Source organism: Theropithecus gelada, chromosome 2, assembly GCF_003255815.1.
Source record: "Theropithecus gelada isolate Dixy chromosome 2, Tgel_1.0, whole genome shotgun sequence".
Lineage (NCBI taxonomy): Eukaryota > Metazoa > Chordata > Mammalia > Primates > Cercopithecidae > Theropithecus > Theropithecus gelada.
In genome coordinates, this window is record NC_037669.1 from 120,329,580 (window position 1) to 120,346,507 (window position 16,928).

At 42.1% G+C, this 16,928-nt stretch overlaps 1 protein-coding gene across 1 annotated transcript in view; it reads left to right on the forward strand.

The window, feature by feature from the left end:
• The window catches only part of SLC7A14 (solute carrier family 7 member 14), a 155,373-nt gene that overhangs the window by 40,915 nt on the left and 97,530 nt on the right, over nt 1–16,928 (forward strand). The window contains exon 2 of the mRNA XM_025377915.1: nt 15,075–15,530. Coding sequence (XP_025233700.1) covers nt 15,227–15,530 — 304 coding nt within the window. The 5' untranslated portion in view covers nt 15,075–15,226. The remainder of the gene's footprint in view (nt 1–15,074; nt 15,531–16,928) is intronic.

Here is a 16,928-nt window from a genome sequence, read left to right on the forward strand (position 1 = left end):
AATTGCATCTCCAAAATGAAAAGAAAGCTGATGATAATGTAGGCAAATCTAATTCAGTGGAGGGTACAGACCCTAAAACAGTTCGCCATAATGGAGATGCGTAGAAGCATAACCACAAAATCCGAGGATATTTCTGCATGGTCAGGAACAGGAGCATGCACGTTTTCCTGGGAGCTTCTGTGTTTTGTTTGGGGTTTTAGTTATGTAATTCTTTTCTGATTTTAAAGGAATAGATCCTGACCACAGAAAAGGTAAAAATATTAGGTTGGTGCAAGAGTAATTGCGGTTTTTTGCAATTTTAATTGCAATTACTCTTGCACCAACCTAATAGATATCATTCCTAATCCCACCACTCATAGATGCCCCATTTTTAACATTTTACCATACTGCCTTTAGAAGAGAATAAAATTAAATCATATTTTTTATTGCTGTAGTTGTTTTACTTTATCCTGAGTAATTTCTCATGTAATTACACATTACTTTTTCAGAGACAGGGTCTTGCTCTTTCACCCAGGCTTGAGTAAAGTGGTGTAAATCACAGCTCACTGCAGCCTCAAACTCTTGGGCTCAAGCAATCCTCCTGTCTCAGCCTTCTAAGTACCTAGGACTACAGTTGTGTCACCATGCCACCTTATTTTTTTATCTTGGTAGAGATGAGATCTTGCTATACTGTCCAGGCAGGTCTTGAACTCCTGGCCTCAAGTGATCTTCCCACCTTGGCTTCCCAAAGTGCTGGGATTACAGGCATGAACCACTGCACCAAGCCAATAAGTATTCTTTTTAAACAATATTTTAGCAGTTGCTTAATATTTTATTCTTTGAGTGCCTCATAATCCATTTAACTGTGTCACCATATTGAGAAAAGTAGGTTGTCTCCAACTTTTACCACTGTGAGTAATATTGCAATTAATGCCCTTGAAATAAATCCTTTTCTGCACCTGATTATTTCCACATGATGTAGTTACTTTCCAAAAACATTTATATCAGTTTATATTCCCACTATCACTGTGTGAATGTATCCTTTCTTTGACATCCCATTAGCAATGAGTATTTTTATTTTTTCAATCTTTGCCATGTCCATAAGTGAAAACACCTCCTTTTCTTGGCATTTCCTTGAATATTAGTGATAATGGATATATTTTTACATATTATTGAATATTTATATTTGCATAAACAATTGTTCCTTACCTTGCTGTATGAGGAATACATTCAAACTTAAGAGCTTGTAGTCTGGAAAAATTTTAACTAAACAATTTAGAAGCAAGCACTCATCAGTTGAATAGCTTGTAGGCTGGATATTCATTTAAAAAGTCACCAAACAACATCTGGCATTCTTTTGTGAGCAAGGGCTGTTAGCACTGAAAGATGTTCTCCTAGCTTTCAGATTTCCTAATGGAAAAACATGATGATAGAAAAGGAACCTGCCTCGGAGAAGAATTCCCTGGACCATGGATCCAAAATGTACCCTGAGGGCCTGTGCAGCACCATCCTCAAAGGAGACACCAGAAGCTAGAAATGAAGTGAACTCCTGGGCAATGCAAATCTCTATTTTTCCAAAAACGTTTTAAATTCCCAGACTGTCAAAAGTCTCAACTAATTTCCTGCCAGATGAAAAAAAAAAAAAAGAAGCAAACTAAAAATTAAAAATATACCTTTTATGTTGCATCCTCTATGATTTATGAGGTTTTCACTGCTCTGATTGAGTAAAAGACTGAGGTCTCCAGGGAGCTACATGGAACTTCTATATCAATAAGTATAGCTCTAAATCTAACTAAATTTTAATATTTTAATATTATGGTAGTCCTCCCTTATTCTCAATTTTGCTTTCCATGGTTTCAATTACGTATGGTCATCTGAGGTCCAAAAATATAAGATGGAAAATTCCAGAAACAAACAACTCACAAGTTTTAAATTGCATGCTGTTCTGAGTAGCATAATGAAATCTCACACCATCCCACTCTGTCCCACCCAGGACATGAATCATTCCTTTGTCCAAGATATCCACACTCTGTACTACCCCCCCGCCCCACCACTTAGTCACTTGGTGGCCATCTCAGTTATCAGATCGACTGTACATTGTATCACATGGCTTGTGTTCAAGTCATCCTTATTTTACTTAATACTGGCCCCAAAGTACAATAGTAGTGATGCTAGAATACTGTTATAGTTATCCTATTTTAATATTAGTTATTGTTGTTAATCTCTTACCGTGCCTAATCTATTAATTAAACTTTATCACAGGTATGTACATATAGGAAAAAACTCAGTATATATAAGATTCAGTACTATATGCAGTTTCAAGCATCTGCTGGGGAGGTCTTGTAATGTAGCCCCTGCAGATAAGGGGAAAATACTATATGATATTGTAGATTTTAAATTTGTGTTTCCCTTAACTTAATGAATATAAAAGGGTTTTTTAAATAGAGATAATTTATATATAATTAGATACAAAATTTCTACCTTCAAGGAGTTTGCAGTCTAGAGGGAAGAGACAGACATGAAAATATCAACAAATAAATGTCAAATCAAGATAAATTACTCAAAACTAAATGAATAAGTAAATAAGTGAATAGATGGATATATAGATGATAAACAGATATAGATAGATAGATGACTGATAGATACACAGATAGATAGATACATAGATAGATACACAGATAGATACATAGGTAGATAATGAGGAAAAGAGTACAAGAGACCACAGAGAGGCCAGGGCCACTTTTAGCTCAGGTGGTCCGGGAGGACCTCTCTCTGCAGATATGACATGTCAGCTGAGACTGGAAGCATGAAGAGTAGGTCACGCAAAGACTTGGAGCAAGAGATTCCAGATAGAGGAAACAAGTACAAAGGCCCTGAGACAACAGAGAGCTTGATGTATTTCAAGAACGGAAAGGAAGTCAGTGTGGCTGAAGCAAGAAGGAGGGTGGTAGGAGATGAACTCAGAGATGAAGTAGACATCAGATTATGTAGGGCCCTGGAGGACATTGTAAAGACCTTAGATTTCATTTCATTTGCAATACAAAACCATTGGAGAGCTTTAAGAAGAGATCCTAGCTCTCAAGTGTTTAACAATCTGCACAAGGCAGTTGACGAATACATGTTGAGTTGAGGGTCCTATAGGAAATCAGAGAAGAGGAGGCTCAAGTGGTTAACACACATTTAATGAGAGATGAGTTATAAGCTGAGTCCCAAAGGAACATGGAAATGTGAATAGCTTCAGAGAAAAAGGTGAGGAAAACAGAAAGAGGAGCTAAGAAGTGGGAATCATTATAGTCAGTGCGGAGACTTCCCTGTATCACATTGGATGGTCACTCAATTTGTGTCCATCTCGCAGGCCAGCCTGAGAGCTCCTGGAGGACGGGGGCTATCTTTTTCTTCTTTTTGCCTCTACATTTTGCACACACAGTGCAGACATTAACTAGGTGCTCCATATTTATAGAAATTCACTGCAGATGGTGTGTATTGAGAGCAGTAAAGCCAAGAGTAGAGTGAGGCTGGGTGTGTTGGAGTCAGGCTTTGTTGAGAATTGAAAATTTGTGGAGCATGTATAATAACCTATACCAACAAAAATAAAGTTATACTTGTCCATTTATTGTTGTATCACATGAAATGGCAGTTCTTGATATTTTGAAGGGTCTAGTTGGAATTATTGGACTTAAACTGCAGACTCTTTTAATAATAGAAATTTCCTTTGGGTGCAATGAAATAAATCTCAAAGAAACAGGTGGCCGGCCCCCACAAGAGCAAAATCTAAAGTACAAGAGAAGCCTGGCTGTGGGTTAAGATACAGAGAACAGAGAAAACAAAAGTAATTTCAAATATAAGCTCCAAACCCAGAGGCACAAAGCCAGTCATCCAAATCACAGTTACTGACTTGGGAGGAAGGATCTCAGATGGACAACTCTGTTTAGCATATCCAGAGTGAGTAGCTGCAGGGATGCATCCACTTAAAGACTTTCCTGCACAACCCTGGGGAGGCCAACTTGTTAATACTAATGTGAACAAGTTCATTTACGAGACTCCTGCTAGAATTGGGTTTTTCCAGATCAGGATAAGGAAATTCCTATTAAAGCCAAATCTCTAGGAAGACTTTCAAGATTATGTCATCTTTCTTCCCTCAGATCCTGCAAGGAAAAAATATGTTTAGAAGGATCATATAGACAACTAGGCAAATGCCTAATTCTCCTCTGGAGATTATCCCAAGCCTGGGATAACATTACATGGAGAAAATATGGGCTGCTGCATTCACCTTCTTAAATATGGAGCAGTATGGAAAGCACTGGCTTGGAGGTCAGGACACCTGCCATCACTTGGGTGCGGCCTCATATAAGCCACTTCAGTGCTCAGGCTCTGAAGCTGCTCCTCTGAAAGCAGCTGAGAGAATGACTCTACCATGAGTATTCTTGACAGACAATAGGTATATGTAGTTCAGGTTAAGTTTTTATTTAATTAGGGACAGAATTTTTCCAAAAGCATATAAATGCTCACCTGAGTGTTTTCAGGAAAAGAGAGATGAGAGAGGTGGCAGTTTGCCATAGAGTACAGAAATATGAAGAGAGACATGTCTAAGATAAGAGTGGTTCTTAGAAGATGGAATAATGCTCCCCAGAGATGTCCATGTTCTAATCTTCGGAATTTGTGACGATGACAAAGGGAGACTCTGCAGATGTGATTAAGTTAAGAATCTTGAGATGAGGAGATTATCCTGGATTAGAGAGTAGATTTGATATAATTACAAGGATCCTTAGAAGAGGGAAGCAGGGGATCAGAGAGGAGAGAAGATACTATGTCGCTGGTTATGAAGAAGGAAAGAACCACAAGTCAAGGAATGCAGGTGACCTCTACATTCTAGAAGCTGGAAAAGGCAAGGAAATAGATTGTCCCCTGGGACTTCCAGAAGGTACACAGTCCTGCAGACTCAGAGCTATAAAATATCAAATCTGTTGTTTTTGGCCACTAAATTTGTAGCCATTTGTTACATCAGCTAGAGGAACCTAATATAGGAGGGAATTCTGTGAGATAGGTAATAGCATTTCTCTATTTTGCCAGAAAGGCTTCCATTTCCTTCAGTATCTTAGGAGTCCAGTCAGTGTTCTGTCTTGGGTGTAAGGACATGCTGAGATGGGCATCCAGCCAGAGTGGGTGCAGATTGTCTTCTGGGGGCTCAGATTACGCATGGCATGAAGGTGCCAGGCTGGATGAGCTCAATACAAATATTATATGATCTCATCATTTCAGAATGGCCTCTACAATCACATTAGGGATGAGGAGACCAGAATTTTTGTGCAAAAAGCCACCTTCTGCATCTCTCATGAGTATACTTTGAGTGTTGCATTAAAAAGTCCTTATCAACATTTTCTAAATGAGAAAATAGAAACCTTAGCAAGCTGTGGCTTACTCAAGTCTCATCATAGCTTGTCCTACAGGACTGGGTCAAAACCTCCAGTCTCCTGATTCATGAGTACAGAGTATTCCCACTATACTCATGGAATGATAGAGTGCTCTCGCTTTTCACAGTATTAATTTTGGAAATCTGCATGTATTTAGAAATGACCTATGGGCTCATCATACTTCCCAATAACTTTTGTATGCAGTTAAACCCCAAGCAACTGGAAGGCTTGGGAAATATGTTCTAACTAATTAACTTTTCTGGCTAACCAAATGTGAGCCTCAGAAAAAATATTGTTATATCAGTCTTCCATTCAAAGTTTTTCTAAACTTTAGTGGTTCCCTCTTCCTCTTTGGTAAGCAAAGCATTGCAAACAGTTTATGATCTACTTCTGCTAATACCAAGTCCCTTACGGTGTCTTAGCTACATTTGGGGCAAGGTCACATTTTCAATGCCTACCCTTATAGGTTGCTTTGTGGTTTCCAAACTGCATCCTCAAGCATCATCTCATTAAATCCTCACGACAGGTTTACAAGGTAGCTATTATTTCTCCTATACTTCAGATAATAAAACTGACACTCAGGGATTTTAAGATAGAAACCCAAGGTCACACAGCAGAGTTAAAGTCCAGACCTCAGTGTTCTGACTTCAAACCCAGTATCTCTGTAGACACAGCAAGTATGGTTGATTTCCTGAATGATTCTCAGCCCTGGAATATACCCATGTATCAGTCAGGATACCAGCAGGAAGCACATGGCACACTCAAGTCTGGTATTTTGAGGAAAGTTAATGAAAAGAACTGTTAATATATATAAAGATAAGGGCAGTGGGTAGAGAAATCATGAGGCAAAATGCAGTTCCAAGGGCTAGAAACATGAGTACCACCCTCTACCTGAAATGACAGCAAGGATAAAGAAAGAGTTATCAGAACCAGAGAGAGATAGGGCTATGTGGAGAGGGCCACCTGGCTGGAGCCACAGCTAACCCACAGTGACCTGGCAAGGGGAAGCTAGGGACAAACACCTGGCCTCCCTCTCTTCCATCCTCCTGATCACCTGCTGGTGCCTCCCATTGACCAATCCAACCAGAGGGCAAGAGAGCCTGTCAGCTCCCCAGGACAAAGCCAGTGGGCTGCTGGGTGGATCTGGAAGGACAAGCAGAGGACACTCGCACTCCCTGAAGCTGCCTTGTGCCTAAATTCCTGATATTCTGTGGATTACAGTAATTTATTTTATGGCCGTAACAGCTACCATTGAACTAAACACACACTAGGAACTCATTAAATACTTTTGCAATGATTAATACAAATTCTTAATCTTTTATGGTGGCATAGAAGGATTAACTGGTTTTTGGTGTTATTTGTCCCTTCTAACAGAGAGGTTTCCCAGTAATAGCTGATTAATGAAGAGTTTTTCATTTCCTGAACTCTGGTTTTGTTCATATTATCATACATACAATGAATAACACATGACACCGAGCAGAGACCTGAGACCCTGACCTGGGAGACCCTGATCCACAGGAGAAGAGTGGAAGGTGATGTCAGACTGTGGCCACACACACAAGGATACCTGGCCCCAAGCAAAGACCTGAGGCCCCAGACCTGAGATCCATGGGAAAGGAGAGGAGAAGGTGATGTCAAACTGTGATGCCCGTCCTGATTGGGGCATTGAAGGAGAAACGTGGTATCTCAACGCTGAGTAACCGATCTCTGAACAAGCCCCTCCTTGCTTCTCCAAGTAGATGCTCTTGAGAGTGTTTTCACCACAATTTCCAACAAATATATACACAGATAGTATTCGCAACCCTGGAGTGTTGACAAACAGGGGAGCAGAATGGGAAACTATTTGTGTAAGTAGAAATATTGTCCCAGACCAGGTAAAGGTCAATTATTTTCATAAGGCTTTTTTTTAAAGAATTATTTCAAGCAAACAGAATTAAACGGGTTACCTTTATTTTGTTCTGCTTGGTGTTGGAAGCAGATGAATTTTTAATTTACCTATTTACAGGCAATCATTATTTATATCTTTAAAGAATTAATTGTGGAAGTACAGAAATGAACACATCAGAGTCTTTAAGTTTCTACCTGAGATGTACAGATACCTGCCCATTTCAGAGAAAACAGCCTCAGAAGAAAAATATAATTGCTTTGCCTAGTGCATAGTAAGGGGTCAGTGATATATAATCAAAACTACGTACATCTTCCTTTATAAGAAAAGTGTACAACTTCGCCCTGTGCCATGTGACTCACCTGTCTTCTATGACTCACCCCACTAACTTCAGGCTTGGTCGTATGACTTACTTTAGTTAATGGAAAGTCAATGGAACTGCCAGTTCCCAGCAGAAGCAGTAGAGACATTTTACATTTCCACCAGTTGTGCCATGAAAGAGCAGCATGCATCAGATAGTGATTGCTCCTTCAGCCTGAATCCTGGAAATAAGAAGGCCTGTGGAGTAGACCCCTAGTCCAGATTGGGGAAAAGATCCGAAGTCGATCCACTGTCTGGAGTAGAGCCACAGCAAGAGACAAACATCACCATTGTAATATTCAAATTTGGGGTTGTTTATTACCACAGCAAAAGCTGATTAATATACTCAATAACATTTTAGAAACAAACGAAAAAAAAACAACAAGCTATGAAAAGGAGGCTTAATTGGTGCAACCTTATTTGCATAGCTAAAATATGCAGTCATTGTGGATTCATACTCCCCTTTAAAGACATTCCAAGTAAAACAAAGTTGGTTGTGTCTGAGACTCCACATATAATATAAACAGGCTAGCACATCATTAAATAATATGGTAGGTGATCAAAAAATATTTGAAATGGGTTTGATCAAACACTTAGCAAAGATACAACTGAAAAAATTAGCAATCTGAAAATCAGGAACCCTGGTTTTAAAGCCAATCGTACATCTGAGTGAATTTGTCAGGCACCAACATTGCATGATATAAGAGGCACGTGCTTGTGCACATGTGCACATGCACATACACACACACACACACTGGGCCAGATGGATCAAAAACATCTCCTTCACCACTCTGTCATGGTCCAAAACTGTCAACCATGATAAGTTGCAGCCTGTTCAAGAAGTACAAATCAGAATGTGGTTGATCTAGAAGCTATAACATGTGAGGCACTGTTGGTCACAGAAGAAATTGAGGATGTTTAGTCTAGGAAAGATAAGACTCTAAGATACATGTTAGTTGCTCTCAAAAACTTGAACACTTATCCCATAAGCAGATTAACTCTAATCTGTATAGATACAGAGAGCAAAACTGCAGACAACAGAAGAGAGTTACTGGGACACACATCTCAGTTCAGTTTACTAGAGCGTTCTGTCAGAGCTGAGCAGATCCTGAGATTAAGACGCATCTGGCCTGTACCTGGCCACGTAGTATAAAGTCAGAGCAGCTGACATGCAAGCACATCCCCAGTTGCAGTGCAAACATAAAGCCATATCCGGTGAGCTTGGAAGGAGTAGAAGAACAACAGAAGCAAGGGATCTGTAGAGAGGAGGGATCTTCAGGAGAGGATCCACCATCAAAGCTTACGCTAGCTGAGTGAGCCAGAGTAAGCCACAGGCAGAAAAGTCAGAAGGGGTTATGTTTTCAGGGATAGGGTGGTAACTGAAGGTGAACGTACCATGGTCTAGCCATCCCAAAGGTATGTGTGCATCTTGGGGAAAAAAGTCAAAGGTATAGAAGAATGAGAGGAGGCATAACATCCAAAGGCCTAAGCAAATATGCCAGAGGGTCCCTTTAGATAAAGGAAAACAGGAAAGAGAAAAGCCATTCTTCACGAGTTCGAGAAAGGTAAATAAGAATCCCTTGGAGTGGAAGTACCAGGGTGTACAGTCTGCAGCCAGAAGAAATCTAGGGGAGGTTCAACAGAAAAAAAGCCCTAATTAAGGACTTGGCATCAGGCCAGAGGCCCTCTGAGCACTGTCTAAGGAGATGGAGGTGGTGGGAAGGGTGTCAGCAGTAGGGAACAACAACAACAACAACAAAAACACCTGGTGTCGGGGCCACAGCAGGGTGATGCTGGCTAATGCTCCCACAGCATGCACTATATGCCAGGCACGGTACTAAAAGCTCCACACGTATTAGCTCTTCCACTCCTCACCACAACCCTGTGAGCTAGGTACCACTGTGATCCCATTTTACAGATGGCAAAACTGATGCATAGTGAGGTGTGCCCAAGGTCCCTTAGTTAGTAAAGGCAGACCCAGAATTTGCAGGCAGGGAACCTGGTTCCTGAATTGTGTTCTTAACCCAGAGCCAGGAGCTCAGCCCAGAGGAACAAAAGCAGGGAGGTGGTGAGAGGGTTAGCCAAGACCTGGATACAGGAGTGGGCAGAGACCTCAGGCGGGTCCGCAGATCCCACAGTCACCAGATGGGGCTCAGAAAATAGGCAATGTTTACTGTAACTGCAGCCTCATTTTTCCTGGGGACATCAATTAAAAGAATTCTGTAGCAATCCTAACCGTCCCACCATGTGAAAGGGTTGCTTCTATCAGCCAATGTTTCCTGCTGCCCAGATGTTCCAGAAAAAGCTGGACAACTATTCATCGGGTGTGTCATGAGGGGATTTTTGTAGTCCCTTAGCATATTTGCAAAATCAGGCAGGAATGATTTTTGGCTGTTTACTGTTTTGTTAGCCTTCATTTCCTTCCTCTCCTCACCTCCAAAGGCAGTCTCTAACCTAATTTGATAATCCTACTCATTCAGTGAACTACTAAACTGTAATTATTTGCATCCTGAAACAAACCTGCTTTTACCATCATTATCCTTGGAGCCCACTGAACCCTCAGGCATGCCAGCAAGCAGCACAATGATGACTCTCTTGTCCCCGAGGCCCTGTAAGCCTTCCTTAGTTATAGCTGTGAAGTATTTTGAGAAACCTGAATTAAAGTGCTAGAGAAAGCACAACACACATTTATTGCTCATCTTGGAAAGACAACAGCAATGAGCTTCCAAAACTATCTTTGATTAACATAATCTGGGGGTAATGAATATGGATGTTGCCAATAGTCACCTAGAAGCATGTTTTCTTCTGTATATTTTGTTCTCTCCAGTAAATTTCCTACCAAGAAAGGAAATGGCCCCAACTCCCTGTTTGCATCAATAAAGCAAGCACTCAGGGGAATTACGTGAAGAGAATAGGACCAGGGGGGCATTCTTGCCACCCTCAACCTTTGCTTTTGGTTGATTCTCCACATTTTCAATACGGTTTCTAATTACCAGGAATACGAAGTGCAAATAGAAGCCATCACCTTCATAACAAGGCTGGTTTGTTTCTCGGTGTCCTTGTGACAGTTTCTGATGAAGCTGAACAGGACAAGTAGCCCAGGGGATATCTCTAGACAGTGCCACATCCATAGTCATTGCCTGCCGAGGAGAGCTGTTAAGAGGCCCACAACCTGCCCAGGGAAGGAAACAGGAAGTACCTGTCAGACTAGTGACCTCCTGTGGAAAACAGCAATATCTGGTTTTCCACATGGAGCACTTGTCATTATGCCTGGCATGAGGCAGGGAACCTCAGGACTGCTGTACTAGAATAAGCTGGGGCATTTAAAGAACCCCGGTATATAGGCCATACTTCAGACAAATTACATTTGAATTTCTGGGGTGGGGCACAGGCACCAGCGTTGCTGAAAGATCCTTGGGCATTTCCAATGTGCACCCAAGATGGAGAGCCACTGCCAAGGGGTCTCAAGACGGGAAACGCATTCACCACCCCTTGAAAAGCGGGCATGAAGCCCACCTGCATTTACCACAGCCACAACCTGCCACGGGGACTGTCTCCTCGATTCCAGCAGCACATGGCTTGCAAGGCTCTCCTGGGGCCGGCTGACAATTTTTCTCCTTCCTGCATACAGTGTCCTGTGTGCAGGCACTGCCCTGGCTGCAGAGTCCCACTGGCTTGTACATCTCTGCCTACTTGTCGGCCTCCCTGCTGCGGCAGGTCCACACCCCTCGCCTTTTCACATCTATCCCAGGCTGCCTTAAAGAGTCCCAGGGCCTAATATTCTGCAACAGCTACAATGAGCTTTTAGAAATGTAAGTCCTCTCATATTGCTCACCTGACTAAAAGCCTCCGAGGGCTTCTCACCGCACTGAATATCAAAATCACAGCCCTTTTATCTTGGCTGACCAGCCCCTTGGCAGTCTGACCTCTGTGCATCTCAAACAAGAGAGCCCTGCGGAGCCCAGGGCCAAGCTCTGGCTCTGGTGACTTTGGGTAAGTGACTGCCCCTCTCCTGGCCTACTTTGTCTCATCTGTAAAGGCAATTATGTTATGAGGATTAAATTAGTCCACACGACACTCAAATCCTCCTCCTTACCCCATACCAGTCCCACTTAGATCCCAGCAGATGCAACACCTGCTCTACCCTCTTGAACCACAATGTGAGGAGCACTTCCCTGACACCTGGTACAACTGGCCCCTTTGCACCACTCAGGAGCCAATGCCATGTCCACAGAGACCTTCCCACCCCTTAATCACCCCATTTTATTTCCTCTAAGCCTATACTAGTTTAGATATATTTTACTTATTATTGAATATTTATATTTATATAAACAATTGTTCCTTACCTTGCTCTATGAGGAATACATTTGCTAGGGCAACCATAACAAAGTATTGTGTTGGTGCAAAAGTAACTGTGGTTTTTGCAATTTGTGCTTTACTGCAATTACTTTTGTACCAACCTAATACCACGGGCCAGGTGGCTTAAGCAATAGGAATGTATTGTGTCACCATTCTGGAGTCTACAAATCCAAGATCAAGGTGTCAGCAGTGTTGGCTTCTTAGGGCTATGAGGAAGAATCGCTTCCCTGCCTCTTTTCTCACTTCTGGTGGTTTCACGGCAATCTGAAGCTTCCCTTTGCTTGTAGAGGCATCACCCCCATGTCTGTTCTCCCTGTGTGTGTGACTTTGTATACAAATTTCCCCTTTTTATAAAGACGTCAGTCATATGGACTAAGGGCCCATTCTACTTTGGTATGACCTCCCCCAACTAATTACATCTATAATGATATTATTTCCATATAAGGTCACATTCTGAGGTGTGGTGGCTAGGACTCCAACATTCTAATTTAGAGGGCCATGATTCAGCCCATAACACAGTCTTTATCCCTCTCTGAAATTGACTGATTTTATTTGTCAACCTATGTATTGCCTCCTCCCTCCTCACCAAACGTCAGCACCATGACAGCAGGACCTTGAATGTCTCATTTACCACAGCAACTGCTACATAAGGCTGGGCTGACACAGAGAAGATGCTTTGTATAGTTTCCTGAATAGATGAATTAAAACTAAAGCAGCAGGCCAATTTTCTGAATAAAAACACTGAAGCCACAATAGTGAAGCTACTATTCAGTTATTTAAAATGATGTTTCTGTAACTATTGATGTGGGAAAACATCCTAACATATTGTTGGAAAACAAGAAAATTTCAAATCAGAATAAATGATATAGTAACATTTATAAAACACACACACACACACACACATATATAGGTCCATTCAAACAGTTGTGTAGTTACATAGAAAAGGGTCTGAAAGAATATAAATCAGGTTGTAGCTAGCTGGGTGGTATTTTATTTACTCATGTGTTTTTTTGTTGTTTATATTGTCTGACTTTTCTGCAATAGATATGCCATGTTTGTGTAAAAAGAGAAATAATTAAAACCGAGCTTTTCAGGGAAAAACAAAAACAAACCCTCTCACTTCCAGTGTGATGTGGGCATCCACTATCCCTTGTCCCAGGCTGCAAGCTCCATGAGAGCAGGGACCATGTCTTTGCACCTACAAGCCTCACGCCATGCTTGGCACATAACAGGTGTTCCTTATATGCTGGCTGAGTGGAAATAAATAGATACATGGATTCATGTCCCCACAAGACCTTAACCAAAGCAGTTGTTCTAGCAGCCTTCCTGGTAAACATATGGTATATTTTCTTACCAATGCAAAAATCTTTAGAAGAAGAAAGAGGAGAGGAGGAAGGGGAGGTGGAAGGGAGGAATGCAGACACTCTAGCCTGTTAAATATCTCTGGTGTGTTATCCAACTATAGTGATATCTAAGGTGTTGTCAAGAATAAAAACACAGCACGAAGCAACACTGTCAAAGCTAGGAAAAAATTAAACCAGAAGGGCTGTCACCCAAACCTGTGAACCAAACAGCCACATTTCACTGGATTCTTCTAATTAGTGTTTGAAAAGCCTTTAGAAGCAGACAAGTGCTACATTAAGTGCTTAGTATTCATTAATACTTTGAGTAGATAAGGTAGGCAGGTACTTACTGATTATGTAAATGTCCTGAGCTTGTCAGTACAGTATTTGGAATCGATGTCTGGCTATATTTCAAAAATTCTATATACATTTATGAGTTTTATAAATTTTATACAGTTTTTATAAATTTCCTCCAGCTTCTGGCTTCCAAAGAAAGTAGCTTCATATATTTGCAGTTTATAATTTACTAAACTTTAGAAATTACCTAACACTGTAGTTCTCAACTCTATCAGATCCAACACCCCTTTTTATAATAAATACTTTGTCATACCTCCTTTTAGTATCCTGAAGTGAAATTATAGATAATCTACCTATATACAACATATTTCAGTGTGTAAATACCCAGGCATGCCCAAATGACTGTGTCAGATGCTTGCAATATGTGAAAAATCACCGCAAACGTGCCAGTTCCAGATGGCAGGCTGTTCCAGAGTGCGGCATGAGAAATGCAATACCATGGGTGGCATTCCCACAGGGGCCTTGGTTTTCTGAAAGGGCAAACAACTCCTCTTAAGTTCCAAACTAAATACATTATAATCTTCCTTTGATTTATTCTATAGTTATATCACTGGAAAATTCAATTTACCTGTGTATTAAGGCTATCCAAAATATCCTATGAGTTTATATGTAAAAGACAGTGACGTTCCAGGCTCAGATTATCATAACCAGGATTTTAATCTACAGGAATGTCAAGCAAAATATCTGAAAGTTGTGTGATAATGTCCTACACATTTCACATCTCAGGGTCCCCCCAGATGCCAGGAGTACTCCCCACCATTCCAATGTTTGAGAGTTTAAAAAAAATCCCCAAAACATTTTTTATTTCATTTGGGAGCCAAGTGCCAAAATAACCCATGGGGTGGCATGGCCCCTCTTGAGCCTCATGGATCAATTTTACATCCTTATGTTAAAAAATGTAGATATCGTGTCCCCGCAAAATATGCCCAAGAATCACAGACCAAGTGTTGGCAGAGTCAAGTAAGAGGTAGAGGTGAGATGGACGAGCACTTTCCATACGCCAGGCATTTTCTTAAGCTCCTTATGGATGTCACTCATCTAATCTTCACATCAACACTAAGAGACAGACTGTATTGTCCCATTGGACAGTTGAGACCTAAACACAGACGTGGCTTACCCAAGACCACAGAGCAGTAAGTGGCAGAGCCCTAACTCAGACCATCCTCATCAGGATGACTGTGCAGCACAGTGCACGTGCCGACGGTCCTTTAGGACTGGAGAGAAGAGCAAGGAGAGTGGAGCCATGGAACCCTTTTGTGTTATGAGCACACAGGTAGACCAGTTCTACCAGTTCAGGACATTAACCTCCAACCATCCCTCCAAGTCAAGGTTTGTTTCTCACTCGGTCTCATCTTCTGCTTTCTTGTGTTTTTCCTGCAGACATTCATGCCCAGGAGAAGGCTGCACTGGGTCCCTCTGGACCTTTCCTAAAAGGGAGATCCCTGTTCACTAGATGAGTTCCAGAACCATCCACTAAGGCTTTGCAGCCCCCTTCCATCAGCTGACCTTCACTGCATCCCCTATCGCTCAAGATGAGTGGCTTCCTCGCCTCCCTGGACCCCCGGCGGGTGCAGTGGGGGGCTGCCTGGTATGCAATGCACTCCAGGATCCTACGCACCAAACCAGTGGAGTCCATGCTAGAGGGAACTGGGGCCACCACGGCACATGGAACTAAGCTAGCCCAGGTGCTCACCACAGTGGACCTCATCTCTCTTGGCGTTGGCAGCTGTGTGGGCACTGGCATGTATGTGGTCTCTGGCCTGGTGGCCAAGGAAATGGCAGGACCTGGTGTCATTGTGTCCTTCATCATTGCAGCCGTCGCATCCATATTATCAGGTAAGTGTCTCCATGCAAGGAAGTACTGTGGAAAATGTGCTTACCAGCCTGGTCACTGCTCATCCCCCTTCTCCGGAGTATTTAGTGGTGAGATGTATGAAGTGGTAGAAAAGTGGATCATAATGCTCTTTTTTGCCTTGACTTCCAGAGAGGTTAGGGCCAGGTTTTGACTTAATTATAGTAGCTTCCTTTTTTTTTTTTTTTTTTTTTTTTTTTGAGATGGAGTCTTGCTCTGTTGCCCAGGCTGGAGTGCAGTGGCGTGATCTCAGCTCACTGCAACCTCCGCCTCTGCCTCCTGGGTTCAAGCAATTCTCCTGTTTCAGCCTTCTGAGTAGCTGGGATTATAGGCGCCGGCCACCATGCCCGGCTAATTTTTGTATTTTTAGTAGAGACGGGGTTTCACCATTTTGGCCAGACTGGTCTCAAACTCCTAACTTCAACTAATCCACCTGCCTCGGCCTCCCAAAGTGCTGGAATTACAGGCATGAACCACCGTGCCTGGCCTTCTTTTTTGTTGTTGTTTTTTGTTTTTTGCTTTCTGGGTTTTTTTTAAAACAAAAACAAAAACAAAAAAAAACACAGAGTTTTGCTCTGATGCCCAGACTGGAGTGCGATCTCAGCTCACTGCAACCTCCACCTCCCAGGTTCAAGCAATTCTTCTGCTTCAGCCTCCTGAGTAGCTGGGATTAAAGGTGCATGCCATCACGTCTGGCTAATTTTTGTACTTGTAATAGAGACAGGGTTTCACCATGTTGGCCAGGCTGGTCTCGTACCCCTGACCCCGCACTTTGGGAGGCTGAGGTGATCTGCCCGCCTCAGCCTCCCAAAGTGCTCGGATTACAAGCGTGAGCCTCTGCTCCCTGCCTATTTTTTCAATACAGAGAGTTATTCTGGTTCTCATCTATCTCCCAGCTTCTCATTCCCTGTTATGTTCTAATGGCTCTGTTTTTATTTTAACTCTCCTTTACACCAGAAGATAGGTCAATCCTCTTGAGGGAGAGGGGAAGGATACAGCTAAGATATAAATAATAAAGATAGGCAGAGCAGCAAAATGACAGGTCAATAAATCTGATATGATTGGGATTTGATAAACCTCAAACTGGCATCGAGCCCCCAAGGAGAAGGAAGCCAGGCCAGGAGATTTAAAGCTCCTGTGAGAATCACGGTGCGCCATCTGCCACAAACACCTCCACAGATTTATATTGCACAGTGACAGGTCCACTAGCAGCTCCTTGTCTCCCCTTGAGAAAGAATCATAAAACTCATTTTTTAAAATAAGGTGGCAGGACTTACACGCCTATACTTTGTAGAAATGGCTCTCCTACTGCCTTTTCCTTTTCCTTCCTCTTCTCTTGAGTAGCGATCTACAATATCTTCCCAGAATTGCTGGAGTAGGCC